General features: G+C 28.9%; 4 protein-coding genes and 1 long non-coding RNA gene across 5 annotated transcripts; 2 read left to right on the top strand and 3 right to left on the bottom strand.

The window, feature by feature from the left end:
* Nucleotides 1-116: 116 nt before the first annotated feature.
* Nucleotides 117-11143, top strand: LOC130677840 (clathrin heavy chain). Its single transcript, XM_057484715.1, has 8 exons — nt 117-253; nt 313-646; nt 1721-1928; nt 1988-4155; nt 4239-6424; nt 8448-8670; nt 8752-8827; nt 8898-11143. The coding sequence occupies exons 2-8, from the start codon at nt 605-607 to the stop codon at nt 9029-9031; spliced, it is 5037 nt and encodes a 1678-aa protein (XP_057340698.1). The 5' UTR covers nt 117-253; nt 313-604; the 3' UTR covers nt 9032-11143.
* A 777-nt stretch (nt 11144-11920) lies between these two features.
* LOC130677849 (ribonuclease P protein subunit p29) lies at nt 11921-14757 on the bottom strand. Its single transcript, XM_057484739.1, has 5 exons — nt 14619-14757; nt 13978-14101; nt 13568-13707; nt 12144-12525; nt 11921-12070 (listed from the first exon to the last, which is right to left on the bottom strand). The coding sequence occupies exons 2-5, from the start codon at nt 13988-13990 to the stop codon at nt 11934-11936; spliced, it is 672 nt and encodes a 223-aa protein (XP_057340722.1). The 5' UTR covers nt 13991-14101; nt 14619-14757; the 3' UTR covers nt 11921-11933.
* Nucleotides 14758-14869: 112 nt separating this feature from the next.
* Nucleotides 14870-18617, top strand: LOC130677853 (uncharacterized). The gene is made up of 3 exons (XR_008991723.1): nt 14870-15080; nt 15241-15349; nt 18480-18617. It is a non-coding gene; the product is annotated as an uncharacterized LOC130677853 (long non-coding RNA).
* Nucleotides 15545-20268, bottom strand: LOC130677852 (glutathione synthetase-like). Its single transcript, XM_057484742.1, has 6 exons — nt 18940-20268; nt 18384-18790; nt 17894-18298; nt 17365-17584; nt 16461-16818; nt 15545-16345 (listed from the first exon to the last, which is right to left on the bottom strand). The coding sequence occupies exons 1-6, from the start codon at nt 19629-19631 to the stop codon at nt 16142-16144; spliced, it is 2286 nt and encodes a 761-aa protein (XP_057340725.1). The 5' UTR covers nt 19632-20268; the 3' UTR covers nt 15545-16141.
* A 1527-nt stretch (nt 20269-21795) lies between these two features.
* On the bottom strand, nt 21796-24516 carry LOC130677850 (uncharacterized). Its single transcript, XM_057484740.1, has 3 exons — nt 23585-24516; nt 23380-23494; nt 21796-22120 (listed from the first exon to the last, which is right to left on the bottom strand). Coding segments are annotated over exons 1-3 (459 nt in total). The 5' UTR covers nt 23927-24516; the 3' UTR covers nt 21796-22118.
* Nucleotides 24517-24825: the final 309 nt, after the last annotated feature.

The following is a 24825-nucleotide window of genomic DNA, read 5'->3' as shown; positions in this document are numbered from 1 at the left end:
ACCGTGTCGCGCATTGGTACGCGTCGTGGCTTCATTCACACAGGAATAAAAAAGTGGGGTAACAAATTTACGGTAAGACCTGAACCCAACAACTTAACGACGATAGTTTCATCTCAGTATTACTACGCCTGAACCTAAAGAAAATAAATAAAATTTATGAATCATTCCTTCACCAGCTAATTAATTTTAGTTCCCATAAATTACTAAAGTCACCAACTAATTTTAATTTAGAAAAATAAATAAACCCGCCAAGGTAAGATACAGTAAATAAAATATTTTTAAATAATAATCGGAACTATTTTCTCAACAAAGAGGGCGGATAATGGCCGCCATTATAGATGTCAGCGGTGAGCAGAGTGACGGCATTTGGTTTGCGTCAGTCGGTTTAGTGCGCGGATGAGTGAATAAAACATCATCACCGGGACTGCTGGGCCACTTGTAACTGCTTGTATCACTGATAGTTGTGAAACCTGGATTTAAATAAGATACTTTGTGTTAGTTGTCTACGAACACGTGATTATTTATAATATATATAAACATCAATTAGGAATTAATAATAACGCGGGTGTATTTGTTAACGATATCGATATAACAATAATATAAAATGTCGCAGCTACTGCCCATAAGGTTTCAGGAACATCTTCAGGTAAGTGACCTGCTTCTTTTTATATCTCTACTAACTCTGTAATTATCAGGAATAAAATTTATTGAGCTACCGAGAGTAGAGAAAGCGAGGATTTTGTCCAACGAAATTACACCTGTCCCAATGATGCATCCGGGGCGTCGGATTCGACGGCTTTGCTAATGACGTAGAATTGACAGCTATACTGAATTTTTGTGGCTTTAATAACTAAAGCCCATACTCTCAATACTTAACGTATTCATCTCATATATCTATATATATATATATATATATATATATATACAAATATAAATCTACATATATATGTATGGATTTATATATATGTATATTATTAATCACATTCCTGTTCTTCCTCTGTCCTCTCACTTTTTTTACATACCGACCATTGACTCATGGACATGGACATGAACGATTATCGATCCTAGGTGTTACATCTTCGTGTACTAAATCACATATGATTGTAAATAATGATTAATTTTATTTAATTATTTTTTTCCTTTCTTTTTTTTCTGCTACACTGACTGGAGTACCGGGTAGCCACGTCGATTTCATACGTACACACGCCCCTTGCCGCCGCCTACATTTCTCTATCATTATTATTATTATTATTATTTTATTTTTTTATGTATAAATTATTATTTTTTTTTTTTTTTTTTTTTTTTTCAAATTACTTGACTGACTTGTTTCGGAGTAATTTATGATTAATTTTTCATGATCCTGAAGTTAGTAGACAATTAAAAATTTTTAGATTTTTTTTCCACAGATCAGTTAGAAAAAAAAAAAACTAAAAATATCCACATGTAGAAAATTTAAAAAACTACAAGTGCAATTTTTTGAAATATTCTTTTTTAAATGTAGTTTTAAAAAAAAATCAAGAAATTATCAGACGTTGACTAACTTTAGTATCATAATTTTCGGAGCTAAATAATTATTACAAAATTAATTGACTTAGATAATTTTGTGATAAAAAAAAATTATCTTGTTTAGAAAATCTGTTAAAATTATAATGGAGTCTGTAGATAAGAAGATAAAAAAGTATAAATATTAATTTTGATTGTTTGTTTTTTTTAATTTTAGCTTACGGCTGTAGGAATAAATGCTAACAATGTCAGCTTTAATACACTTACTATGGAGTCTGATAAATTTATCTGTGTGCGTGAAAAAGTTGGTGATACATCGCAAGTTGTTATTGTCGATTTAAATGACACCGCAAATCCTATCAGAAGGCCCATTTCTGCTGATTCTGCTATTATGAATCCTGCAAGCAAAGTTATTGCTCTAAAAGGTAAGTTAGATTGTTCCTCAATTATAAGAATTGATAATTAACAATAATAATATTTTTAGCACAAAAAACTCTACAAATTTTTAATATCGAAATGAAATCCAAGATGAAAGCTCACACGATGGCAGAAGACGTTGTGTTTTGGAAATGGATATCACCGAACACTCTAGCTCTGGTAACAGAGCAATCAGTTTATCATTGGTCAATGGAAGGTGACTCGACACCAACTAAAATATTCGATCGTCATGCGTCTTTGAACGGCTGTCAGATAATTAATTATCGTACTGATCCAAAGCAAACCTGGCTGCTATTAATTGGTATATCGGCACAGCATAATCGTGTCGTAGGTGCAATGCATCTTTACTCAGTCGAACGAAAGTGTTCACAACCGATTGAAGGACACGCGGCTTCGTTTGCGCAGTTCAAGATGGAGGGTAATGCTGAGCCTAGTAATCTATTTTGTTTTGCCGTAAGGACAACCCAAGGGGCGAAACTTCATATCATTGAAGTAGGTCAACCACCAGCTGGCAATGCTCCATTCCCTAAAAAAGCCGTCGATGTTTTCTTTCCAGCTGAGGCTAGTAACGATTTTCCTGTAGCGATGCAAGTTAGCTCAAAGTACGATGTTATCTATCTTATTACTAAGTACGGATACATTCACATGTACGACATTGAATCCGCCACCTGTATATTCATGAATCGTATCTCGGGTGAAACTATTTTCGTTACTGCTCCCCATGAAGCTTCTGGTGGTATAATTGGTGTTAATCGCAAAGGACAAGTACTCTCGGTGTCTGTCGAGGAGGAAAATATTATTCCATACATAAATGGTGTCCTTCAGAATCCAGAACTAGCATTGAGAATGGCAGTCAGAAATAATTTATCTGGTGCTGAAGATTTATTTGTACGTAAATTCAATATGCTTTTCCAGAACGGACAGTACGCGGAAGCTGCTAAAGTTGCTGCAAATGCACCCAAGGGAATATTACGTACACCAGCTACTATTCAACGTTTTCAACAGGTACCAACAACACAAGGTCAAACATCTCCGTTGCTACAGTATTTTGGTATTCTATTGGATCAAGGGCAGTTAAATAAATTTGAATCACTAGAATTATGCCGACCGGTTTTAGTACAGGGCCGTAAACAATTACTGGAAAAATGGCTTAAAGAAGATAAATTGGAGTGCAGTGAAGAACTGGGTGATTTAGTTAAACAAGCAGATCCTACACTTGCTTTGAGTGTTTATTTGCGTGCTAATGTACCGAACAAAGTTATACAATGCTTCGCTGAAACAGGACAATTTCAAAAAATTGTTCTTTATGCTAAAAAGGTGTCTTATACTCCGGATTATATATTTTTGTTGAGAAACGTCATGAGAATAAATCCCGATCAGGGTGTCGCATTTGCCCAAATGCTTGTACAGGATGATGAACCACTGGCAGATATTAATCAGATTGTTGATATATTTATGGAACAAAATATGGTACAGCAGTGTACGGCATTTTTGTTGGATGCGTTGAAGAATAACAGACCGAGTGAAGGAGCTCTTCAAACACGTCTGCTTGAAATGAATTTAATGTCTGCGCCTCAAGTTGCCGACGCTATTCTCGGCAATCAAATGTTTACTCACTACGATCGCGCACACGTTGCACAGCTGTGCGAAAAAGCTGGATTATTGCAGCGTGCATTGGAACACTATACCGATTTATATGACATTAAACGCGCTGTTGTGCATACCCACTTATTATCTGCCGACTGGCTCGTTGGATTCTTTGGTACTCTGTCCGTTGAAGACTCACTTGAATGCTTGAAAGCCATGATGACTGCAAACATACGACAAAATTTACAGATTTGTGTTCAGATCGCTACTAAATATCACGAACAATTGACAACAAAATCGTTGATTGATCTATTTGAGAGCTTTAAATCATACGAAGGACTGTTTTATTTCCTTGGATCCATCGTTAATTTCAGTCAGGATCAAGAGGTTCATTTCAAGTACATCCAAGCTGCGTGTAAAATTGGACAGATCAAAGAAGTCGAACGTATTTGTCGTGAGAGTCATTGTTATAATGCCGAACGTGTTAAAAATTTCTTGAAAGAGGCCAAGTTATCTGATCAATTACCGCTCATAATTGTCTGCGATCGATTTGACTTTGTCCACGACCTTGTTCTCTACCTTTATCGTAACAACTTGCAAAAGTATATTGAAATTTATGTACAAAAGGTTTGTTGATAATTTATTTATATTAAATAATAGTTATTTAATCAATTTTAATTTCATATAATTAATTATAATTTATATTACAGGTAAATCCATCACGTTTGCCTGTTGTTATTGGTGGATTATTGGACGTGGACTGCTCAGAAGACATAATTAAAAATTTAATTCTCGTTGTCAGAGGTCAATTTTCAACAGACGAACTCGTTGAAGAAGTTGAGAAACGTAATCGTCTGAAGCTTCTTCTTCCGTGGTTAGAATCTCGTGTCCATGAGGGCTGCATCGAACCAGCGACGCACAATGCTCTTGCTAAAATTTATATCGACAGTAATAATAATCCTGAGAGATTTTTGAAAGAAAATCAATTTTACGACAGCCGCGTTGTTGGTAAATACTGCGAAAAACGTGACCCACATTTGGCATGCGTCGCTTATGAACGTGGTCAGTGTGACCGTGAATTAATAAGCGTTTGTAATGAAAACAGCTTATTTAAGAGCGAAGCAAGATATTTGGTACGTCGACGTGATCCTGATCTTTGGGCAGAAGTATTACTTGAAAGTAATCCCTACAAACGTCCGTTGATTGATCAAGTTGTACAAACAGCATTGTCTGAAACTCAAGATCCAGAAGATATTTCAGTAACAGTAAAAGCTTTTATGACCGCAGATTTACCCAATGAACTTATTGAGCTATTGGAGAAAATAGTATTGGACAGCAGTGTCTTCAGTGACCATCGTAATCTACAAAATCTTTTGATCTTGACAGCTATAAAGGCCGATCGTACACGTGTTATGGAATACATTAATCGTCTTGACAATTATGATGCACCAGATATTGCAAATATTGCAATAAACAATGAATTGTATGAAGAAGCATTTGCTATTTTCAAAAAATTCGATGTCAATACATCAGCTATACAGGTATTGATTGAACAAGTTGGTAATCTAGACCGCGCATACGAATTTGCCGAGAGATGCAATGAACCAGCGGTATGGTCACAATTGGCACGTGCTCAATTACAACAAGGCCTCGTTAAAGAAGCTATTGACAGTTTTATTAAAGCCGATGATCCATCAGCTTACGTTGATGTTGTTGAAACAGCCCACCGCACATCACACTGGGAAGATCTTGTCCGTTATCTCCAAATGGCTCGTAAGAAAGCACGTGAATCATTTATCGAGAGTGAATTAATTTATGCATATGCGCGTACAAACAGACTCGCTGATTTAGAAGAATTTATATCTGGTCCTAATCACGCGGATATACAAAAAATAGGAGACAGATGTTTTGATGATAAAATGTATGATGCTGCTAAATTACTTTACAACAATGTCTCTAATTTTGCACGATTGGCTATCACATTAGTACATCTTAAAGAATTTCAGGGTGCTGTTGATTCAGCACGGAAAGCTAATTCAACACGTACATGGAAAGAAGTTTGCTTTGCATGTGTCGATAGCGGTGAATTCCGTTTGGCACAAATGTGCGGTCTACATATTGTTGTACACGCAGATGAACTTGAAGATTTGATAAATTATTATCAAGATCGTGGTCACTTTGAGGAATTAATAAATTTACTTGAAGCAGCACTGGGTCTTGAGCGTGCTCACATGGGAATGTTTACTGAACTGGCTATACTATACAGTAAATACAAACCACAGAGAATGCGTGAGCACTTGGAATTGTTTTGGTCACGTGTTAATATACCTAAAGTACTACGTGCTGCTGAATCAGCTCACCTGTGGGCAGAGCTTGTTTTTCTTTATGACAAATATGAGGAATACGACAATGCAGTACTTGCTATGATGCAGCATCCAACTGAGGCATGGAGAGAGGGACACTTTAAAGATGTTATTACAAAAGTTGCTAATGTCGAATTGTATTACAAGGCAATACAGTTTTATCTTGACTACAAACCATTACTTTTGAATGACATACTGTTGGTATTGTCACCGCGAATGGATCACACGAGAGCTGTTGGTCATTTCACACGTACTGGGCATTTACAATTAGTTAAACCGTACTTGAGATCAGTACAAGCACTCAATAACAAAGCTATAAATGAAGCATTAAATGGTTTACTTATTGATGAAGAGGATTACCAGGGTCTTAGAACGTCGATAGATGCTTTTGATAACTTTGATAACATTGCACTTGCTCAACAGCTTGAAAAGCATGAGCTTATTGAATTTAGAAGGATTGCCGCTTATCTTTACAAAGGTAACAACAGATGGAAACAGTCTGTTGAGTTGTGCAAGAAGGATAGACTATTCCGGTAGGTTTTATTTTTTTTTAAATACTGTGGAATCTCTATAATTTTAAATCTCCCCACCCTATTTATTAAAAAAAAAAGCCATTCGGCAGCCGAAATGGAAGTAAATTTCTCGTAATATCTCTCCTATAAAAGTTGGTGTTATGTCACTGCCTATAGTCATCATGGTAACGGTTGCTATGGAGACTATTGCTATGAAGAATATGGTCATATCAACGAGTTCTATGGAGACTGTGGCCATAGTAACGGTTGCTATGGGGACTGTTGTCATAGCAACAGTTGCTACGGAGACTATTGCTATGGAGACTGTGGTCATAGTAATGGTTGCTATGGAAATTGTTGTCATGACAACATTTGCTATGAATACTGTCGTCAAGGCATCCATGATGAAGATCTTTGATAACGACTTTTTGACAAAGGGAGCATGGAAGATAGATATCAAAAATAAAAAACTAACGTTTTAGCTGCAATTTATAATTTTAATATTTATGGATTAAAAAATTATCCGATAAATCAGAAATTCAGTGCGTTGTTGTTCAATTTGAATATATTTTTTTTAGTTATAAAAGAAAAACAAAAAATTGCAGCTTTAAAAAACTATATTTAATGGGCGCGTGGCAGCCTTCTAGTATTCATTATTGAACGACTACAAATTTTAATAATAGTAAGCATCATTAACAAATCTATGATATAAAGTTTGAGTCATAATAGTTCAAATAAATTATTAAAATTTAAGTATTATCTTGAACGATGTGTGACAAGTTTCATTGAGATAAAGTCATAGTAGCGTGATTTGGAGCTTTTTTTATAAGCTACAAGATACAATCATTGAAACTAACCTGCAACGTATCATTAAAGAGATACTGAGAGTTGAAGCCATGAAAAAATTTTTTTAATTTTTTCAAAAATTTTCAAAGCCATTAATCTATTTGAAACAATCGTGGAAATGGGCAGTTAAATAACGAAAATTAGAGTTTATTTTATGAGCTTTCAGATACATGTAACAGAAATGAGCTATCGCTTTTCATTCAAAAGTTATTTGGAGAGAAATTGACAAAAACGATTTTTTGGTTCTTTAAATTTGAAAAACTTTAAACACCTACTACTTTTGAACTAACAGACCGATTTGGCTCATCTTCAAACTTGATCTAGATGTACAATAGAGTGTGTTATGCAAATTTTTTGGCGATAAATTCAAATGTCGAAACTTGGAAAATTTCTATGAAAACATTTTACCGTTTAAAAAAAATCATAAAATTAATTATTATTATTTAATAATTTGTTTATGTTCAAACAAAAAATAACCCCATCACCAAAATGACATATTTTATGTAAAAAATTATCAGCTTTCAGAAAAAAATATCAAATTTAAAGTGAAAATTATCGCAAGGACAGAAAATCACTTTTTTTTACTTTAATTAAAATTATAAGGGTCATCCATTACTTATAATGAAAAATTAATATTTTTATCGAAAAGCTGAAAATTTTTTACAACAAAAAAATGTATTGCTTATATTTTTATAGAAAACGTTCTTACTATAGAAAAAAATTGATGAAAAAGTAAAAAAAAAAAATCGTCAAAATTCAAAAAATCATTACTACGAAAGTACTTAATATCAAGAGCTCAACTCTTCAGGGAATCTTTATTCTGATGTAGAGAATCACTCCACAAAATTTGAACAAAATCAGCAGGGGTGACACTTTAAAAAAAAATTTTATTTGGTGAAATGACCCATATATATATATACATTCATATACATTTTTTAGCTAATAGTATTTTTAGAACGTACTCGATGAATTATATTAGGTTCCGACAAAATCCTTTGAAAATTCCACCATGCGGACAAATGCAATAGCCAGAATTCTATAAAAAATCTACTAAGAAGTGGGAAAAATATTTGTCTACTGTCGCGTATTCCGTAGCTTTGATTTCAGGAATTTCAAGCCCCTTGTTTTAAAAATTATAGAGATTCTACTGTCCACTGACTTTAAATTTATGATATTTTAATTTATATTTTAATAATAGAGATGCTATGGAGTACGCCGCAGAATCTAAAAATGCAGAGGTAGCTGAAGAATTATTAGAATGGTTCTTAGAACGAGGATCTAAAGATTGTTTCGCTGCTTGCCTATTTTATTGTTATGATCTTCTTCATCCTGACGTTATTCTCGAGCTTGCGTGGAAACATCGCATCATTCACTTTGCAATGCCGTATCTTATTCAAGTTATGCGTGAATATATCACTAAAGTACGTTTATTTTATTAATAGAAAAATAAATAAAAATAAGTATCATTACTAATTAATAATCGTTAATTTATTATTATAAAGGTTGATAAATTAGAAGAAGCTGAGAGTAGGCGTGCTGAAGAAACCAGTCATGAAGAACACAAGCCCATGATAATGCGTAAGTATTTTATTATTAAATTTAATAAATATTGAATTAAATAATAAATTAATTTTAAATTTGTAAACAGCGGAGCCACAGTTGATGCTGACAGCAGGTCCAGGTATGATGGCACCAGGTTACGCACCTCAAGCTGTTTATGGTACACCAGCTCCTGGTGTTTATGCACCAGCAGCGGCAGCTTATCAAGGCTATGGCATGTGAAACGAATTTAATGAACCGTTTAATGCAACTAAAATTATAACAACTGATCAACAACTACTGCGGTTTTGCTAGAACAATCTTGACCGTTTAGCTATTAGTCATACTCTGCTGGATTTAAATAAATTCAAGTACAGCGACAAATAATAAACAAATAAAATATAGTCATTTAATTGATAAAATAATAAGTAATAATATGACGGGAGATTTAATTCTTACGTAATTTAATTTGGTTCGACACGGCAAATGTCTACAGTCATATATAAATATATTATTTCTCATAAATTTCATCACAGATACAGAGTTATTATACTAATAGAAGCTATCGCTAATTGAGAGTTGATTTATCATTTTTTTTTAATTTGAATTTGAATTTGTTATCCCACTCATTGAATAATAATTATTTTAATAATTAATAGTATTGTAATCAATATAAATCCTGCTTGTGCCGGACGCTGCCGATTAAAAAAAAAATTAAAATTAATGTTATACTATATCTGACTGTAATTACGAATATTCCAGTACAAAGATTTAAGAGAGAATAGGACAAAACTTCATATACATTAATAAATTTATTTGCTTTGTTAAATTATATATACGTGTGTTGTTTTAAAAAATTTATTGCACGTTTATTCTTTAGTAGTTTGTCATTCAGATTTCGTCGGCTGCTCTTTTCGTATTCATTTTATATTGTGTATATTTATCAAATTTATAAAAAAAAAAAAACTAATTTAAAAGAAAAAAAGCTTTTTTGTAGTTTAATAATTTGTCACTTTTATTACTTTAGTTAATTAAAATTTTTAAATGAATTGTTTTATTCTGGAATTGATTAATTGGTTTCTATTGTAGTAATTAAAAGAAAAAAATAATTATAGTATTACTTGATTTGACGAATTTTTTTTTTTAGGAACGATGTATAATATTTTTTTCTATATCACAATTTATACACAAGTATATTTACTATTATGGATTTGAATGTATTTAAAATCCATGTAGATATCTCTTATTATTATTATTATTGATTATTACTATTATTTTATTTTGTGGATTAAATGATTAAAGAATTGTAAAATTAAAATAATTATTGTTTACAATTAAATTAATTATTAATCCTATTACAATTTATCTTTCTGATAATAGATTTTTTTAAATTATATCAATAAAGTATATTAAGTTTATAATTATTTCTTTTTAATATTAGATGTGATTTCATACTCGTTAACTTGTCTGAGTAATTAATTTAAAATTTTTAATTATTTATTTTTTTTCCCCCGTTTATAAAACAAAGATCTATTGATCACGTTGACTTATTTTAATTGGTGATGGTTTTAAATTTTGATTAGTAAAAAATAATACAAAATAACAAAAAAAAAATTATTAGAACTGATATTTAATGAATAAAATGATTGAAGGGTGCAAGAATAAATTTATTTTATCAATAAAATATAAATAATAAAATATAATAAATCGTCGAGATATTCAAGAGCATTAATAATTAATAAAAGATCGCGTGCTCTTGTTATTACATTGTAATTTTTATTAAAAAGAAATAGAATGAATACTGCTGACAGATGTTAATTATTGTGAGTAAATTAAATGTGAGTTTAAAATTTGATTGAAATAGTGAATTAAAAGTTAATTAAAATATTAACATTCCTAGAATAATAATAATTTTATTTTTAATTATTTCAAGTAATTGGCGTCCTATAAATTGTTATATATACATATATATATATATATATTTCGTTTATCATTTCAATTAAAATTAACAATTTAAAAAAAACGTATAAAATAAAGATAAATTTCTGAATAATTATAAAAATCGACACAATTATATTGATAAAAAATATGTAATATGTAAGTAGATATAAATATAAAACGGATAAGTAATGAATAAATGAATAAAACTGAATATAAAGTTGATAATAAATAGTTGATTTAAAGAAAATTAAGTAATGAAAAAAAATATTATTTCGATTATATAAATAATGATTATTTAAAGATAAATAATTACTCGAATTTAAATAATTATATACTTGTTTGTTCTATAAAGTTAAACTGTAAATGTGCCGACATGCTATATTCTTAGCTCAAAATAAATGAAAGCCTATTCAATGCATTATTTTTCATTTAATACATTAAACTCATTATTTATTATTATGATTATTATTAGTTTAAGTTTAGAAGTTTTAAAAAATTAATTCATTTTTTTTTTTTTTTTGCATATTTCGATAGTCTATACCTTCAAAAATAACATACTACAATTTTTAGTGCATCTCTCGATTATTTTTTTTGAGTTACAGCCACCTGAAGAGCAAACGCTTATCGGTTCTCGAAAATAAATTTTTCAAAATTGCCGCATCTACAACTCGAAGACAAATCATGCAATCGATTTGATTCGAATTGCAGCTTCTTTTATATATTTTTCTACATACCATGAACCTTCAGTTTTTCGATCGAATCAAAAATATTATTTTGGCAGGCCAAAAATCATCAAATTTGAAATTTTTTTAAAACTCCGCCATTTTGTTAAATTTTAATTTTTTCTTAACCCGAGAGTCATGGTACGGGAAATACCTTCTAGTTTAATAAACTTTTTAGTTTTTTTGATTTTATGCACTGTGAAGGTCGCTATCACTGCAGTAGGGGGGCTTTTTTTTTTAGCGTTGGGAGATTATGAATAACTCGCTGGATTTTGAATTTTTTGGTCCAAAAATTTTATTATGTATTCATTATATATCTACAAATATATCCTTCAAAGATTAAAACATTCCATGCAGTAGTTTCCTTTAAAAAAATTCCCTAAAATCATCATTTTTTCAGGCGCTCGCACTAATGCCCCCCCCCCCCCTAATTTATTAGGTAAATGGATTTAAATAATTACAAGTTTAATTATATTTTTTCATTATAAACTAGTTGAAGGAGTAAATTTATTTTTTATTTTAACACGCTCAGCTGGCCTGATACATAAATCTTTACCAAACAATTGGAATTTTGTTTCTATTAATTGAATGTCAATAGCAACAGCGTGTTTTGGAACAGCTAGAAATTAAATTTATGTAAATTTATTTTTTAAATTTGAAATAATTATTTATTATTATTATTAAATACTTACTCCGTACAGTATCATCTTCACTAACAATTCTAAATGTATTTTTAGTATCTTGTACTATTATTCCTTGAATATCAATTAAACTAGGACACTTTGATTTAACGACTTTAACTTTGGCTCCATGAAAATCCGATTTCATTATTTTCTGATTAATACTCTCCCAATCATTGTCACCAGGATTTGGTAATTCTTTAAAATTAACTCCAAGTGTTTGAGAAAAATATTCAAGCCAAAGTTTATTTAAAGGTAATAAATCTTTATATTTTAATTTTTTATTTAAACCAACTGTTTTTATTCCGAGTAATTTTCTTTTACGTCCACTTAAAAAATTACCTTTTTTTGGTTTTATTTTTTTGTTTGCTCTAAGTTTGTCCAATACAAATGTCTGAAAATAATTAGTCTGTATAATATAAATATAAAATAAATGATCCAGTGATTGATAGTGACTCCGCTTTTGACTTTATCAGCTTTTTTTAAATTTAAAAAATGGTAATTTTATGTAAATAACTAAATAAAAGTTGCGATAACATGGAGCGATAACTTTTGCCACTTTATTGTCAAAAATTAATAACTTTATTTTTTTAAAGTCTTCATGATATGAACTAGAATACTTTGGGTATTAAATTATATAATTTAAGTATGCAAATATAATTCAATTCTATTTATATTTGAAATCATGGCCAAATTAATTTTAACATTAAAATCTGGGGTTTAATAACTGGTACAGTAATTAACGGATATGCTGCTGTTAATAACTCTTGAGTGTCAATTTCTCAAGATTAATTTATACGTATATACGTAAATGCTGATTAGAATGATGAAAAAATTATTTGTTACTATATAAATTATGATTTTAAAAACTCATTGATAATTATTTTTTTCAAATCATAACAATAAGTAAATAAAATTTTAAACTCAAAAATTTTAATTCAAATTTGTCTAAGAGAAATTAAGTTTATTCAAAATTTTAAACTATAGACCATTTAAATTTATTCATTATTTTTTTTATTGTAATAATTTACATCAAAATTATATCAGCAGCCGAAAGTTAAATTTCGTCAATAGCTGGGTCTTTAGTCAGAAATTGCAGAGATTATAAAACTCAATAGAAATTGATAATGAAGTACAAAACTACATGATAAAATAACGACAGTGAAAGTATCAGGCATCCGGTAATTTTTCTTTCTTTACAACGAAATTACATATTATTAGAAATAATTATTTGAAACCACGTCCATAAAGTTTTCGAAAAGTTTTCAGCATAAATTTTTAAAACTATTTTTTAAAATTAATATATTAGAATTTTAAAAATTGTCGGCTGTCAGATACTTTCACTATCATGTTAAAAGTTTCGTTTATAATTTACATTTTTCAAAAACCTGATCTGTAATCTTTTCAATTAAAAATATTAAAAAAAAAAAAAATACCTTTTTAAGTTCATCAATAATTTGTGAACTATCAGTACTTGGTAATCGTTGTTCAAGAAAATCAATTATAAATCTTTCTCTATTATCTAGAGTACTAGCTTGTTTACTTATTTCATATGGCAACGGTTTACAAATATCATCTAAAAAAAAAAATATTATTATTCCATTAACTCAATTAAAGTAATTAATGAGTATGAATGTAACTGACAAGTGGGAATTTTATAAATTTTTTAATAAATAACTAACATCTAAATAAAATAAAAATTAAAAAATGCGTATTTACATCAATGAAAAATCTGTACGCGCATTTTTTTTTAATTTCATTATTTTAATTAATTCAAAATTTATAAAATCTCTTATGTCTGCTACATTCACACTCATAGTAATTAATAATAATAAAAAAAACTCACCACTTTTTTTCATGTTTAATAAACAATGATGTCAAAAAAATTAACCTAAACAAACACGTGTAATTCTCAGTACGTAATAATAATATACACCTTGTATATTTTCCATCAGAAAGCAGCACTTGAGCTAATTGAATATTTGACAATGTGTATTATTAACATAATTAATAATAAACAATAACAAACTTTAAATACCTAATTTACATGTTAATGACACAATAATTAAAAGTACGATTTTAAATTATCTAGATAAAGAACGAGTGTTATTGTTGATGAGTGCAAAAATATCAGACATACGACAATTTTTGAATTACATATAAAAAAATTAAATAAATAAAGCAATAACATTTTAAAAAATGCATATACTGAATTTTGAATTTTCTAAACATACGTTTTTTTTATTTCTAGTTTATAAACATTTTAATTTATTATTTAAAAATTTAAAAAATTTACTTTACTATCATAAATGTAGTAAACATCAGACGAATTAAAAATTATAAATAGATAAAGTAAATAATTTGAAAAATAATATTTGTAAAAAATACACTTATTAATTTCAAATTTTTTGAATCCGCATTTTTTAAATTATTTATTTACTCCATTTATTAATAATTTAAAATTTATCTAATATCTGCTATATTCACACTCATTACTGTTGATAAAAACATTTGCGTAATATGTAATCAATAGTTTAATATATATATATTTGTTTTTATATATAACAAATGGTAATTAAATTAAATCCATTCATCACTTGTTGCTGTAAGTTTTTGAAGCTTTTAGAACATTATCTTGTCATGAGAAAAAATCTTGACAAAGTTATTCGTAACTTTAACAACATGACTAAGTTGTGAAAATTTTTTTGTATGTCTTATATATACATATACATATACATGCATATACATATATATGGGAATGGAAAGTTAGTGAAAAACAGAAGTAAGATACATCAGCATAAAGTCTATTTTAGTGAGTTGTTTGTATGCTAAAATGTGCAAGATATTAAAATAGAAAAACTCTTGCGGAAATCATAAAATCAATAGTCTCTAGTGTGACGTTAGTTTAAAAAATTTTCTTCAAGGTCATTAGCGACTAAAAAATAAAAGGTAAATTACTTAGTTTCAATTATTTTTTATCTGATATCAAAGATGAATAAAAAAAAAAGATATTTTGTCAGTCATATAGATAGAGTATTGATTGATTAAAAGTCTGTGTATATTTTACAAGTATATGTATGTATATATTTATATTTTTTTTTTCTTGTAGATTACTTTGTAAGTAGTTGAAGAGATGCCAAAAAATCAGATTATAAGGATGTCAGTGTCATCGAAAGCTCTTCATATTATTATTTATATACCATGGATTAAAATTGAAGGTAAATATTTACAGTATTTTATAATTGAAACTTTAATAAACTTTTTTAATAATTATTACAAGAAATTAATGATGAAAATTAATAATTTTTAAACATTTATGGTCTTTATTCATTATGAAAATTAGTTTTATTGGATAATAATTTTTATACAAGTTTATTATTACAATGAACGTAATAAAAAAAATATATATGTATTTCTATTAATATAAATGCGTATGCATAAATTATATTAACGTTTATTAGATAGACTTTTTTAAAGTTTTTCCGGCATTTTTATCGTCCGAAGTAAGATTGTAATCTTAAATATTCTTAATAATTTTTTTTATATTATATATAAAAAAATACTGTAGTAAGAAAAAGGAAAGATAAGTAAATTAAAAATATAAAAGTTTAGTATAAAAAAAAAAAGATTGTACAATAATTAGATTGATAAAAAAATAAGAAAAAGAAAAATTCAGCACGTATATTTTTTTATCTCGCTTAAACCACAACTGACATGAACTTATTTATGAACTTTAAAAAGTTTTAGCAGAAATTAAAGTTTTCTGAATGACGGAGAAACTGAACAAACGCTGGTTGAAGACAGCATGATAATTGGATTTATTGAAAATGTTAAGAAATACGTAATATACTTTTGTATAGTTATTTAAATATTCCACGTACTGTTAATAAATAAATATATTACTGAAGTAAATATTTAACCCAATGACTTAGAATCAAATTAGATAATCATTATAACCAATAGTTAATATTATAATACAGTAAAAATAATAGTTAAAGTTAAGAGGATCATCAAACAGTCGGTGGTTGAGTGGTGAGTTGTTCAATTTCTTCTTGCTTGTAGTATCGATCCAAATAATGAAATAATTCAAAGGCTACTTCAACCATAATTAGAATAATTATCATCCACTCGAGTCGCACATGATGACGATCACTCAAGTGTGAAGATAGCAATTCAACTAGCTCGACACAGTGGTTTATCTTTTCATTCATTACCTGAAGAGATCATAAAAACAAAGACTTTGTAAATAATTCGAGCTTATATAAATTAATTATAATATATAATATGATTATTTAAAGTTAATAAAATTATTGAATAGGGAAAAAATACCTTTGTTCGCTTGGAGATATCGAAATAAGCACATGTTTGCTGATAAAGATTTTCTAACTCATCTCTTTCCCAATAAAAGTCTGGGGTATCGAGCAAGTCGGAACTCAAATTGATGTGGTGCCTCAGGGCAAAAAGTTCTCCTTGCTTTCGAAGAACTTGTTCCCGTGTCATTTTTATTTTTCTTCCTGCTTTCAAATCTTCTGTTACGAATTCAATCGATTCAATGTAGTGGTCTAAAGATGCTTCCCAAATACCAAGTTTAACTGATTGAGATATCGCGTTTGAAAATGTATATTTATCTAAATTAGTATCCTCTGAAGCTAAGTAAATATCGCCGTCTTTAAGGTGGCTTCGGCTTCTGCAAACAAAACAAAAAGTTTTATATTATATTTCAATAATAAACTTTATCCTACAATAAAATTAAATGAAATTAAGATTTTTATTTAAATAACAAAATAGCATAATTTAATTTTGTATTAATTTGAATAAATTATTTCAATTGTTTGGTTTAATTTTTACTTTATTTTCTATTAAGTCAAGCTCCAAGAGCTTACTGATAAAATTATCGATTTGAATATTCAGAAAACTTAGACTTCCATTGTCATATAAAATTTTACTCGCTCTTGCTCTCTGTCTGTAAGTAAACTACCAACTCCAAATACATACATACACAATCCCATGCATACCAGTAGTCAATAAAGTAATGGTAAGGGTTCTTGAGGCGGACCAAGACGAGCGGTTTGTTTACTTCGGACACAAAGTTATGATTCAAAAGCAATGAAAGCAACGAGTTGAATAAAAAGAAAAAAACATTATATGAAAGATTGCTATTGAAAAAATTATTATTATTATTATTATCATCATTTTTATATTCTTTATAATATAAAAAATAAAAAAATCTTACCCAGGTTCAGCATAAGTATAAGACATAATCTCACTTTCCGCTTGAACTAATTCTGTAGAGTAACTGTTTGCCTCATAATTTTTTAAAATTTCTAATATATTATTACATTCAAGATCTGTAGTATTCCACATGACAATAGTACCTTCGCGAAAAAAAAACATTTCTCTCGGTTCATTTCCCACTTGGTATTTTGGTACTGCATGAATTACACCAGCGAGCGCTGCAGAGAACATAAAAACAACAAAATGAATAGTAGACTAGAGTAAAAGATAAAAAAACAATTATTTTTCTTTGAATAACAATTTTAAATAATTAAATTCAGTTTAATTAAACGACGGCTAATTGAATTAAATTATTTACGGTTAAATTATTTGACAGTGTTATTCATTAAAATTCAATCCCAGTTATAATTGCATTTAATTTTATTAGTTCTACATAGATATTAACATAGAAAAATACTTAAATGCATGTATTTACGTATATATAATAATTAGAGATATAAATTAATCAATTAAAAATGGACTATCACAAGCAGCAGCACCGGCTATGAATCCGCCTTCATTAGAGTCAGCTTTTTTAGTGCGAAATAAATGTCCAACTTGTTTATTAACAAATACATTATTTTTATCATCACCAATAATAACACCAAAAATTCCTGCCTCTGGAGTTAATTCTTTTAATTTATTATTTGTAGCACTATCTTTTACCGTAATTGCGTAATTTAATTGTGACGGTGGATAAATTCTGTCCATTAAAATCCATGCATTTCGCTCTTGAGAATTTTTAATAGTAATTAAAAATTTTTTAATATCACTTCCATAAATATTATTACCGCCGCCTTCACGTTGTGGTTTAAGAACAAATCTCTCTGGATTATTAACAGCCATTTCAAATGCTCTGTTTCCATCCTCATCGAAATCTAATGAATAAAGACCTGCAAATAAATAAATAAATGGCATTATTTATTTATAAAAATAAGACTATAGATTATTTGAATGGGTAATCCAAAATTTATTGACCTGTAAAAATTTTTCTGACACACTCAACGTTTTTCTCATCCTCTAAAAATTTTTCAACAACACCGGATTTAGCCAATGCCTGTTGTACTTTTTTAGTACCAGCCAGGTGATATTGTATAGATGGGGATTTAATGGCCAGCGATCGTTCTATCAGTAGCCGTACCTTCCATTCTTGTTCAGTGTAATGCTCCGGTGAATATCCATATCGATAATAAACAACAGCGACTACTGCACTATCATTTAAAATCAATTCCTTCTTGGAGCCAAGCTTAGCCTCACTCGTCAGCTGTTTCAATGTTCTTCTCACAACTTTAACATCAGGATTCCGACGTTTTATTTCAAATTCATGACCCCGTTGGTCGCATATATTTGTCGAGAACTCCTCGACGACAAATAAAATAATAGCTCTGTAAAAAATAATAAAAACTGAGTAATAAATAAACTGATATTATTATTTAAACTATTTAATTAAATAATTGTTATTCAATATAATGACATATTATCATCTTTAATATTAATAGGTATTAATTAGTGTTAATAAGCATATTATACATACCGCGGATCATTATACATTCCCCACGCCTCTAGCATTCCATCGCACAGTCCCTCAATTGCATTATTTTCCGGCAAATATTCGATTAAATTTTTCATACCAAGTTCATGCAATACGAATTTATGGAATTTAGTAGTAACAGTACCAAGCCAACCCATACCAGATGCTATTGTATTTATTTCAACTTGTTTCCAACAGCAAAATGATTTTTCTTTTTTGACCTCATCACTGTCGTTAACATCCAAAACTTTCAAATTATAACTATCGAAACAGTATGAATTTAACATAAAATCCGATCTAAATAATCCTAATGATAGTTTTTGGTTAAATCCCTCGTTGTATACAGTCTCATAAATATTAAAAAGTTTACGGGTAAACTCATCGACACAAATAGTTGATGCAAGAGTTTCCTTTAAAAATTCATAATCATGTGCTACTTTGTGGATTAAAATATTCAAAATTGTTTGGATTTCGCATGCATCTTGAAATTCTAATCTCGGAAAAGTTGACGGTAGAAGCGTAAAGGGCGCATACTGCATTGAATCCTTGCTAAAGTTTGTATTTGTACGTATAGCTAATCCGTGCATAATTGCCCAATCCTGTGCTTTTTCGATAAGCTCTTCTAATTCTCCTGATGGTAATGGTACTTTAATGTACGACGATAAACACATTTGTTTATTTATTTTACTTTCCATCGCTCTTCTTCACAGTTTACACTATAAAACACTTAATTACTTAATCAGTTTTCAAAAAATACCTTCTATATATTTTTTATTTCTTTTTTTTCACACACTATTTATTCTATCAATTGAAATCTTGCCGTCGGAATCTGTCCTGTCAATCGAATATTTTTAAAATGTTTAATTGATCAATTTTTTTTTTCACTTTTAAAAAAAAGCACTTGAATTTCCACACGCCCAAGGTAGAACAAATTTTATATATTTATTGATGGAAAAATAAAATACAAAAGTATAAAATCGACTTGAGATAACATATCTCTGGTTTTATCTTAAGTCAGAAGTAATCGATGCAATAACTTTATATACTGTCATGATATGACTCACTCACAGTAAAGTTGAAAGTGTACACTGTATGTTACTCTAACTAGAATATCATATATTCTATTTTTGTATGACTTTTTTTTTCTCAGCATTTCTTCTTCTTCACACAACATTCTTTTCCACTGCACATTTTTTTTCACTTGGCAAATAATCTCATACTCTACAGTATAATATGCACAACCGGTTTAATAAAAACTCATTAACTCAGCCATTCTTTTAACATTTTATAACAAATAACTATTGTTATCTACATAACTGCGATTCTATTCATATGTACAACTTTCTTTCTTTTTATTTTTTTTTTTTATTTTTTCCAGTAAACACTTAATAATAATAATTATTAATTCAACTACATATTATTTAATCTAATCTAATAGATAAATATAGTTTTAGTGATTTTTTATATTCAATTTTGTATGATCTGACACTGAATAAATTTAAAGAATTTGATTTATAAGTTGTGTGTTGGGATATTAACTGCCCAGTAATTCTCAAGCAATAACTCAAAATAATTTCATACAGCATTAAATTATTTTACCACATATTGAAGTAAATAGTTTTATTAACATCTGTGACAAAATGATATCGTAATAAAAATAATTTTTTGACAATGGGACGGTTACCCTACGATATAAAACCCATAAATAAAATACTTTGGATTCATATCATGAAAGTAAATAAAATGATGAAAAATTGGTCTATTAGGTTGTAAGAAAATTTAATCGAAGAAATATATATGTATACATATGTAATAGCAGTAATTTAAAGATAATAATAGTAGTAATAATAGATCAGATCACGAGAGATTTTTATTTTTTTTACGGTTGCATTATGAATCATGATTGACAGATAATATTTTCGTATTAAGAATGCTTACACGTGTGGAAATTATTCTGGAAAAAAAGACAAGATTTGAATAAAGGAAGAGGAAAAAATATGAAAGATAAAAAAATAAAGAGTTATGCATCTGAACCTTAATTTTCTACTTTATATGTATAGAAATATGGATATATACTTGAGAGTAGAATATGAGGAGAGAAAGGGATAGGATAAAAAGGTAACAGGTATTAATCCGAATTTGTAGACTAGACCTATTGATCGACAAATCGATAGCAAAAAGTGCCGTTATGTTGGTTGGTGAAATCTAGTCTTATCCGATTTCATATATACACTGAGAAATGTGTGTTCATATATATATATACGTATAACGAAATAGATGGAATACATTCGAGACTTTCTCGCAGCGGAAGTAAAATGTAATGGTGTCGAAAGATCATTTACATTCTTATAGTTTTTTAAATTCTAATATTTTTATCCATTTACTAATATTATTTATTTATTTTTCCTTTTAAAGATTACTTAATTAAATGTTAAGAGGTGAAAAATAATTCGTAAGAGTTACAAGTAGGAACTTTGATCACGGATTATTATTATTATATATTCTCTATTATGTGAACTCGGTAAAGTAGTTTTTTTTACTTTTTTTTTTTTACTTCAACCTTTCAAAACACACTTTGAATATATCATTAAAAAATACATTGTCCATTGAACCTGGTAATTTTAATGATCTTTCGTGCTATTTCAAATTACTTCTTCTATTTCTATTATATGCACGGTTCATTACTAAGATTTTTACACGATTTAATAAAATCTTTAGTAGTAAAAAAAAATTTATTACACAAGAATTTAAATAATTAATAAATATATATTTAAATATACGAATTTTACTCCTGCGAAAAAATCAAATATGACGTAATTCATATTCCGGCTAATTATAAATTATACATGAACATCTGGTTGAAATATATATTAGACATGGTTCATTTATAACTTAGCGTCTGCAAATTGAAGATATAAAAAAATATAAATTATTAATGATTTTTTTTTTTTTTTTATTGATAATAAAATAAATATTTTGGGTTTTATAAACTCTTATAAATACACTCCTATATTTTCATTAACTTGTCAATATTTCAATTTCTGAAGCTCGTAGACTTGTATTCGAATGCCGCAGTATACTTTAAACTTTAAACACCTTTTTCTCAAAAGGTTTTTTCCAACTGACGCAGAAAAAAAACTTATCAATCGATCTCCCTTAGATTTAAGCCTTGCTAAAACTTTCTCTGCAACTCACAAATTCCCATGGAGATAAAATCCATGAATAAATATTCAAAATCTATTATTTTTTACAACAAAAACTATCGAAAATATTCATTTAATTTATTAACTTTTAAGACTTCTAATTAATTAATTTTTTAAATTGGAGTAAAAAAATTAATTAATTCTTAAAATATATCAAATATCTCTTTTTTAACTTCTCACTAATAAAATTGAAAATTTAAGAAAAAAAGGAAAGTTATTGGTTTCGGTCAGATTTTCGAAAATTGAGTTTCTGACAGATCTTGACGTTTTGAGGTTCTGGGAAACTATTCTGACTAATTTCAAGATGATGTCCGAGTGTACGTAGGTATGTTAATACCCTATAACTTTTGAACGGATGAACCGATTTGGCTTTTTGAGGTCGCGTTTGAAGCGTCTCGTTAATTCCAACAACTATTGAGAAAATGAGCATAATCGGTACGGTACGTTCGTAGATGTTTCAAAAATAAAAATTTGTCAAAGCTGTTTTTTTTTTTTTTTTGGACAACTTGCAACGTACTCGATGGATTAATTTCAAAACCTAATCAGCTCTAAGACTCTATAAGCCGCGTCGAATGCCACCTTAACCATCAAAATCGGTTCATTCGTTCAAGAGAAACCGTTGTCGGAAGAATTAAAAAATTTTAGATCGTAAAGCACTCCCCAATGCTTCGCATTATGAGTCGTGCAAAAAAGTGTTTTTTTCTAATAAAATCTAAATTTTTGAACTAATTGATGAAGGGTTTTTTTTAATGTTAGTGATTGAAAAACTGCGTCGAATGTCACCTTGAACGTCAAAATCGATTCATTATTTCAAAAGAAATTGCTGATATAAATTAAAAAAAAAACAACGAATTACTTCATTATTTTTTTTTTTGTTATTGTTTATTACTTGAATTTTCGCAATGGAATGTGCGACGTTAGTATTGTTGAGCTTGAAGAGCTCAAAAGTGCATTGACTATAATGTTTTCGAGCTCAAGGAGCTCGAAAACAGTGGGAAGTTTTAGGGCTAGCCCGCAGAGTCAGGCGGCTTTCAGATTTTTGGTATTATCGTCATTGTTAACAATTACATGACAACTAACAACTCAAATTAATTTTTACGATTAATAAATTTTAATCTAAAATAAACCAGGTGGCTATGAAAGTAAATAATCAAATCATATAAATTTTATTTACAAACTCACAGCTAATATATTAATAAATAAATATCTATAAATGAAATTAAATGGCAGTATAACTTACATTTAGTAGAAGTATTTATTTTTTTCGGAGTATATAAATCTTGGACTACAAGTTCTTTCAGAAGCCCGTCTAAATCATACTCATCTGCCGTCGCTAAGGCTTTGATGCTCCAAAACTAAAATAAAATCAATAAAAAGAAAAAAAAATCTAAATTAAAAAATATATAAAACCGATAGACAATAAAAAAAAATATGAAAAAACTTACGCCCGGCGGAGGAATCACTCCATCATCAAATACCAATTTCCGCTTCCTAACCGGTCTTTTTTTTAACGGTACACTCAAAATATTGCTACTGTGACTCTTGAAACTAATATTACTAAAATCTTTTTTTTTATTTGAAAATCTTCGTTCGATAAAATAATTACAAATAGATTTTAAATGCGTATTGTTTAAATTAAATTCATTTTTATAACTTGAATTATTATTTGCGATAAACTGACTTAATTTAAAGTGGTTGACAAATATACTTCTAACACTCTGTCCGATATTACCAATACAAACTCGATTTCTTTTCATCAATAATCCCTCAATACAATAGATAATCATATTTAGGCGTGCACTTGAATTGTCAATTTACCCCTTAAAAACTCAGTATAAACATCGAGGGTTTTATAATATCGTAAACCCCCTACTTAATAATATACTTTTAAATACAAGATCCACCCAACCTAAACGTATATTATATCCCCCAGCTGTATTCACATCGACACGTGATATTACTTACACTTGCAGAACAATAGCTGAATAAAAAGCTAGATAAACTGACCCGCATTACCCAATCTATAGATTCATACATACATTTATGTCATCAGTCTACATCTGTATACATTTATATATACATATACATGTATCTAATCAAACTCATATAATTTAACAATAATAAAAAGGGTGTTTTCTAACCCCCCGTAAAAAAATCGATTTACAGAAGAGATAACTCACGTGCTGCTGTTCAGGCTACGACTTGCATAAATTATTTAAACTTAAAACTGCGCACGCGCGATATTAAAATCCGCGCATGCGTTTTACATGTGTACTCGCGCATGCGCGTTATAATCACGTGGCGCGCCATATGATGCGCGCGAATTTACCCAATGACACACGCGCGCACCTGCGATTGTATAATTAAAATCGTGTCTTCGTGTCACAAGCCGACAGGCAACGACAAGTATTGTAAGCTTGCCATTCAAAATTTAAATAACAACAATAATGACAAATAAAATATATTTTTTAAAAATAGTGGCACGGTAATGAATTTAAAAAAAAACATATGGTAATTATTATTTATAAGTTGTCTTATTGTTTACATATATGTACAGCAATGAAATAATAAAATAATAGACTATGGATGGATGTGTGACACATATGACAGGAAGTTGATTACATTAACAAACGTCAGAGGGGTACTTGATATTTTGAATATGGCGTCTGATAAATCCTTTCTCGAT

Source organism: Microplitis mediator, chromosome 11 (assembly GCF_029852145.1).
Source record: "Microplitis mediator isolate UGA2020A chromosome 11, iyMicMedi2.1, whole genome shotgun sequence".
In the NCBI taxonomy this organism is placed as follows: Eukaryota; Metazoa; Arthropoda; class Insecta; order Hymenoptera; family Braconidae; genus Microplitis; species Microplitis mediator.
The sequence above is the reverse complement of the archived record's forward strand: the minus strand, read 5'-3'. Positions and strand labels throughout refer to the sequence as shown.

Bases quoted from the DNA above. Each gene is read 5' to 3' on its own strand.
- LOC130677840 (XM_057484715.1), top strand. From the start codon at position 605: ATGTCGCAGCTACTGCCCATAAGGTTTCAGGAACATCTTCAG. The intron at 6,425-8,447 runs GTAGGTTTTATT...TTTTAATAATAG, and splicing joins AAGAAGGATAGACTATTCCG to AGATGCTATGGAGTACGCCG. The intron at 8,671-8,751 runs GTACGTTTATTT...ATTATTATAAAG, and splicing joins TGCGTGAATATATCACTAAA to GTTGATAAATTAGAAGAAGC.
- LOC130677850 (XM_057484740.1), bottom strand. From the start codon at position 23,926: ATGATTATCTATTGTATTGAGGGATTATTGATGAAAAGAAATCGAGTT. The intron at 23,495-23,584 runs GTAAGTTTTTTC...ATTTTATTTTAG, and splicing joins GAGTGATTCCTCCGCCGGGC to TTTTGGAGCATCAAAGCCTT.
- LOC130677852 (XM_057484742.1), bottom strand. From the start codon at position 19,631: ATGGAAAGTAAAATAAATAAACAAATGTGTTTATCGTCGTACATTAAA. The intron at 18,791-18,939 runs GTATGTATAATA...TATTTTTTACAG, and splicing joins GGAATGTATAATGATCCGCG to AGCTATTATTTTATTTGTCG. The intron at 16,346-16,460 runs GTATTTTTTCCC...TGATCTCTTCAG, and splicing joins ATATCTCCAAGCGAACAAAG to GTAATGAATGAAAAGATAAA.
- LOC130677849 (XM_057484739.1), bottom strand. The intron at 12,526-13,567 runs GTATTTTTTTTT...AATTATTTTCAG, and splicing joins TTATTGATGAACTTAAAAAG to ACATTTGTATTGGACAAACT. The intron at 12,071-12,143 runs GTAAGTATTTAA...TTTAATTTCTAG, and splicing joins TGAAGATGATACTGTACGGA to CTGTTCCAAAACACGCTGTT.